At 40.3% G+C, this 5,278-nt stretch overlaps 1 protein-coding gene across 1 annotated transcript; it reads left to right on the forward strand.

The window, feature by feature from the left end:
- Positions 1 to 4,899, forward strand: LOC104710166 (protein STICHEL-like). Its single transcript, XM_010426725.1, has 7 exons — positions 1 to 184; positions 320 to 2,477; positions 2,573 to 2,792; positions 3,016 to 3,561; positions 3,640 to 4,270; positions 4,379 to 4,463; positions 4,547 to 4,899. Exons 2-7 carry the CDS (start codon positions 369 to 371, stop codon positions 4,661 to 4,663), a joined length of 3,708 nt encoding a protein of 1,235 aa, XP_010425027.1. The 5' UTR covers positions 1 to 184; positions 320 to 368; the 3' UTR covers positions 4,664 to 4,899.

Below are 5,278 nucleotides of genomic sequence, written 5' to 3' on the forward strand. Positions count from 1 at the left end.
TCTCTCTCTCTCTCTCTTCTCTTTCTCTTTCGCTTTCGCTTTCCTTCATGCTCTCTCCATCGCAGTCACAGGCAAACTTATACAGTTCCGAGATTTCATCATTCTTTTGTTCCACCGCCGGCCATGTTTTTATAATATCTATACAGTAGAGCTCCGGCGAACTCTCTCTGGAAGAAAAAAACAAGTAACTTCTTTTTCTTTTCCTTCTTCTTCTTAGTGTTTTCTTCGATTTTTCTTAGTTTTCAAATCCTGGATCTACTGTTTTTCGATTCGTTTCCATGACGTTGTTCTGATTCTTTATCTTCTTATTTTCTTGAAGCACAATGGCACTGGAAACGCGAAGCTGAGAGAAGGAGGAGGGAAAAAAAATGTCAGGTTCGAGAGTAACGGATCTGAGTAAATTGCATCTGAAGAAGGAGCTGACTCAAATCAGAAAAGCTGGCCGTGTTTTACGCGATCCAGGCACTACTTCCTCCTGGAAATCTCCTCTCGATTCCTCGAGATCCGTCGCCGTTTTGGACCTTCCGGCGGCGACTAGTAGAAACGGTGGGGGTTTGAGTCAGTTCCCGATTCGAGGAGAGAGTAGTAATAATACTAATCGTGGGAAAGAGAAGAAGGTGTTCTTGTATAACTGGAAAACTCAGAAATCTTCTAGTGAGAAAAGTGGATTAGCTAATAAGAACAATGGTAAGGAGGAAGAAGAAGGAGAAGAGGCTTCTTCGTGGACACAAGCTAGTGTTAATGATGATGATGATGATGATGTGAGTGATGCGAGGAACGGTGGTGGTGATTCCAAGAGTGATTCATATCTTGGAGTGGGTTTTAGGTGTAGAGATACGAGTCTAGCCTCACAAGGTGTGTCTAAGATGAGGAAGAGTAGTGTTGGTTGTAGCAAGAAGAAGAAGAAGAAGAAGAGTCAGAAAAAAACTAGCTCGTCTCGTTTGGATTTTTTGTCAAAGTATCATCAACCTAGAGATGATATTGTTTCTAGTAGAAAATGTAATCCTGGATCTGGTTTAGCTGTTAGGAGAGGAGACTCTGCTGAGTTATCTGATGATACAGAGGAGGATTTGAGCAAGGTTACTGGTGCGTCTCCTTTGCTTTTGAAGCTTCAGCACAAGAACTGGTCACGTTCTTCTTCTAAATTGTTGAGATCTAATAGAAAAGAGGATTCTTCATGTACTTATAATAGCACACCTGCTTTGTCTACTAGCTCGTACAATATGTATGCTGTTCGTAATCCTAGCACAGTTGGATCTTGGGATGGTACCACGACTTCGCTGAATGATGGTGACGATGAGTTGGATGATAACTTGGATTTGCCAGGGAGGCAAGGTTGCGGCATTCCGTGTTACTGGACGAAGAAGGCGATGAAACATAGAGGTGGATGTAGAAGTTGTTGTTCTCCGTCATTTTCGGATACTCTGAGAAGAACCGGAAGTAGCATTTTGTGTGGGAGTCAATCTGTGTATCCAAGACATAATAGACATTCTTCTGGAGGGTATAGTAAACAGAAAATTGCTTCCAGAAGTGCACAAGGTGTTTTACCTTTACTCACGTACGGCGGTGATGGGAGAGGAGGGTCTTCTTTAGGAACCGGGCTTAGTGATGACGAGCTTTCTACCAATTACGGTGAGCTTGATTTAGAGGCTCAGAGTAGATTAGACGGGAGGAGGTGGTCTACTAGTTATAGAAGTCAAGATGGTTTGGAGGCTGTTGCGTTAGATGGAGAAGGAGAAGAAGGAAGCACACCGGAAACAATCCGAAGCTTCAGCCAAAAGTACAGACCAATGTTTTTTGAGGAATTGATTGGACAGAGTATAGTGGTTCAATCTCTAATGAACGCTGTGAAAAGGAGTAGGATCGCTCCTGTTTATCTTTTCCAGGGTCCTAGAGGAACTGGTAAAACATCAACCGCAAGAATTTTTTCAGCCGCCCTGAATTGTGTGGCCACTGAAGAATTGAAGCCTTGTGGGTACTGTAAAGAGTGCAATGATTTCATGTCTGGGAAAAGTAAGGATTTTTGGGAACTTGATGGAGCTAATAAGAAGGGAGCTGATAAGGTTAGGTACCTTTTAAAAAACCTACCGACGATACTTCCACGGAATTCCTTAACATACAAGGTTTTTGTGATAGACGAGTGTCATTTGCTACCATCGAAGACGTGGCTGTCTTTTCTTAAGTTTCTTGAGAACCCTCTGCAGAAAGTTGTCTTCATATTTATAACGACTGACCTTGACAATGTTCCTCGGACCATTCAGTCAAGGTGCCAGAAGTTCCTCTTTGATAAACTCAAAGATTCGGACATAGTAGTGAGACTAAAGAAAATTGCTTCAGACGAAAATCTTGATGTAGACTTGCATGCGTTGGACCTGATTGCTATGAACGCGGATGGCTCACTTCGGGATGCTGAAACAATGTTGGAGCAGCTGAGTTTGCTGGGAAAACGCATCACCACTGCTCTAGTAAACGAGCTCGTAAGTCTTTCTAATTCTTCTATGTAACTGCTGTGCATTGGAAAAAGGTAAAATTTATTAATGCTAAACAAATGTGGCATCATGTATTTGTGCAGGTGGGTGTTGTTTCAGATGAAAAATTGTTGGAACTCTTGGAATTAGCATTGTCTTCTGACACCGCAGAGACCGTAAAGCGAGCTAGAGAGTTGTTGGACCTTGGAGCTGACCCAATAGTCTTGATGTCTCAACTCGCTAGTCTTATCATGGATATCATTGCTGGTACATACAAGGTCGTAAATGAAAAATACAGCAACGCCTTCCTTAATGGACGAAACTGTGAGTTCCACCCAGCAACGTATTTGAAATCCATGGTGGTCATCTGTGCTAATATATTAGCTTATTATGCGTTATGATCTTTTAGCTTGTTCAGATCATTACCATTGCAGTTTTTTTTACACCCTTAAAAGCCAATTTATCTTGTGAGAGCAATAACAGTCTTTACTATGAGTCTTTAACCACTTTGTCTGATTTTGGCAAAATCCTTGCTTTGTTTTTGTAGTGACTGAAGCGGATATGGAGGGACTAAAGCATGCTTTGAAACTTCTTTCTGAGGCGGAGAAGCAGCTTAGAGTTTCTAATGACCGTTCAACATGGTTCACAGCAACTTTGCTACAGCTTGGGTCAATGCCTTCTCCTGGCACCACACATACAGGAAGTAGTAGAAGGCAAAGCTCTAGAGCAACTGACGATGCGTCAAGCATTTCTAGGGAAGTGATGGCTTACAAACAGAGAATCGGAGGACTTCACTTTAGTAAGTCAGCATCCCCAGCTTCGGTTATAAGAAGGAACGGGAATCCTTCCCATGAAGCAAAAGCATTCTCCAGGGTTATCGATAACAACTGCTATAAATCCTCGTCATCTAGCGGGAGCGAAGCTTCCATTGCCTCACATGACAATAGCATCGCAAGCACCATGATGCTTAATCAAAGAAGTTCAGAGAAACTTAACGATATATGGAGAAAATGTATAGAAAGATGTCATTCCAAGACATTGAGGCAGCTGCTCTATACTCATGGGAAACTTATATCTATCAGTGAAGTTGAAGGTAAAAAGCCGAAGAGTTTATATATCTTTTCACTTTTAAAAGTTTTTGCATCCTTAAAAAGATGAATATGATTTGCAGGTATTCTAGTTGCTTATATCGCGTTTGGAGAAAATGATATCAAATTGAGAGCTGAAAGGTTTCTAAGCAGTATTACAAACTCGATCGAAATGGTACTAAGGCGAAGCGTAGAGGTCAGGATAATCCTCTTGCCTGAAACCGAGTTACTCGTCGTCCCTCACCAAACCCGGAAACAAGAAATGACTAACAAAAGTGGGCATCTTAATAGCAGCATCGCTGGTTTGAATGCTGAATCAGATGGTGAAGTTGGTAGCAGCGAGGAAAGCAGATCAAAACTCCCAATGCAAAGGATAGAGTCGATCATCCGAGAACAAAGATTAGAAACCGCGTGGTTACAAACTGCTGATAAAGACACACCTGGATCAATAGTACGGGTAAAACCCGAAAGGAATCAGATTCTACCTCAAGAAGAAGACACTTATCGCCAACAACCTAATGTAGGTTCTGCTATTTCTTCTTCGGGACTAACCCCACACCATTGGGTAGATGATTTAAACAATGAAGTTAAGCTTTTGAGAATCGGCGACAATGGTGAGCTTCAGGAGAATCTAACCGGTAAAAGAGGAGAGAATTGTCCTCTTTCCCCAAGCTTACTTCATAATACTAACTTCGGAAACAACAAAGACAATCTGTAAGTTTCCTCACTCTGATCCTTTTCGATTTAAACTGAAAAAAGAAAACCAAATAAGATAAGTATTGTCATAATAATATCATGAACATTTTGGCTTTGGTTGTGTAGAGGAGGATACGAATCAGGATCAGGAAGAGTTGGTTGTAATATATTATTTTGTTGGAACACAAACAAGACTCAGAGACGAAGCAAGGTTTGTGTTAATAACTTGAATCTGTTCCTTCTTTTGGAAGTTTATTTTTTTCTCATTTATTTTTGTTTTGCGGATTTGATTAGTCGAAACAGGTTAAGGGAACTCCTGTTCGTTCCCGGAGAAATCAGAAGAGTCGATTCTCTCTGTTTAATGGATGTGCTAAGCCAAGGAAAGCAGAAGGTAACAACATTAGAAGATGAAACTAGTTTCTCAAATCATGATAACAAAATTGTTCCCTCAAGCTCTAATTTAGCATCTGTTCTTCCACTTCCACATAGTTTTTCTATTCGATACTGATATTATGTCAAAGGATAGTTTTAATTTATTTACTGTAAAGTTCCTATCCTATGGGTTTCAACAACTCCATTTTTTTTATCTTATAAAACCTCAAAAATGTTACTATGAAATAAAGAATCGACCAATAGGTTAACCTTGAGCAATAGTTTTCAAGTTTTTGTTTTCATTTGTCAAAATAATTGTTAAGGACCTTTAACGAAACACAACAGTGCAATAAATTCTAAAGGGACATTTTGCTAGGCCTACCATTTTTTATGATAGGCTAACCATTTTTATTCACAACTCAAATACGAAGATGAACATGAAGGTCGTCTCTACAGACTACGATACCAATGTTGGTTACCCTGCTTCCTCATGCATGTAGCTATTTTTTTCTTTTCCCTTCTTTTTTCTTTAATAAATATTTTGCTACTTTCCACAAGGGACGACATTTTCTTGCATGTGGCTTTGTCCAAGCTAGGATTGAGCCTTTTTCTCTTACACCACCATATCCTAAATTCGAAAGTCGAAACCAACTT

The sequence above is a fragment of the Camelina sativa genome, chromosome 9 (assembly GCF_000633955.1).
Source record: "Camelina sativa cultivar DH55 chromosome 9, Cs, whole genome shotgun sequence".
NCBI classification, from domain to species: domain Eukaryota; kingdom Viridiplantae; phylum Streptophyta; class Magnoliopsida; order Brassicales; family Brassicaceae; genus Camelina; species Camelina sativa.

Excerpts from the sequence above, each read along its gene's own strand:
- LOC104710166 (XM_010426725.1), top strand. The coding sequence starts at position 369 with ATGTCAGGTTCGAGAGTAACGGATCTGAGTAAATTGCATCTGAAGAAG. Across the intron at positions 2,478-2,572 it reads CTGCTCTAGTAAACGAGCTC|GTGGGTGTTGTTTCAGATGA; the intron begins GTAAGTCTTTCT and ends GTATTTGTGCAG. Across the intron at positions 4,271-4,378 it reads GGAAACAACAAAGACAATCT|AGGAGGATACGAATCAGGAT; the intron begins GTAAGTTTCCTC and ends TTGGTTGTGTAG.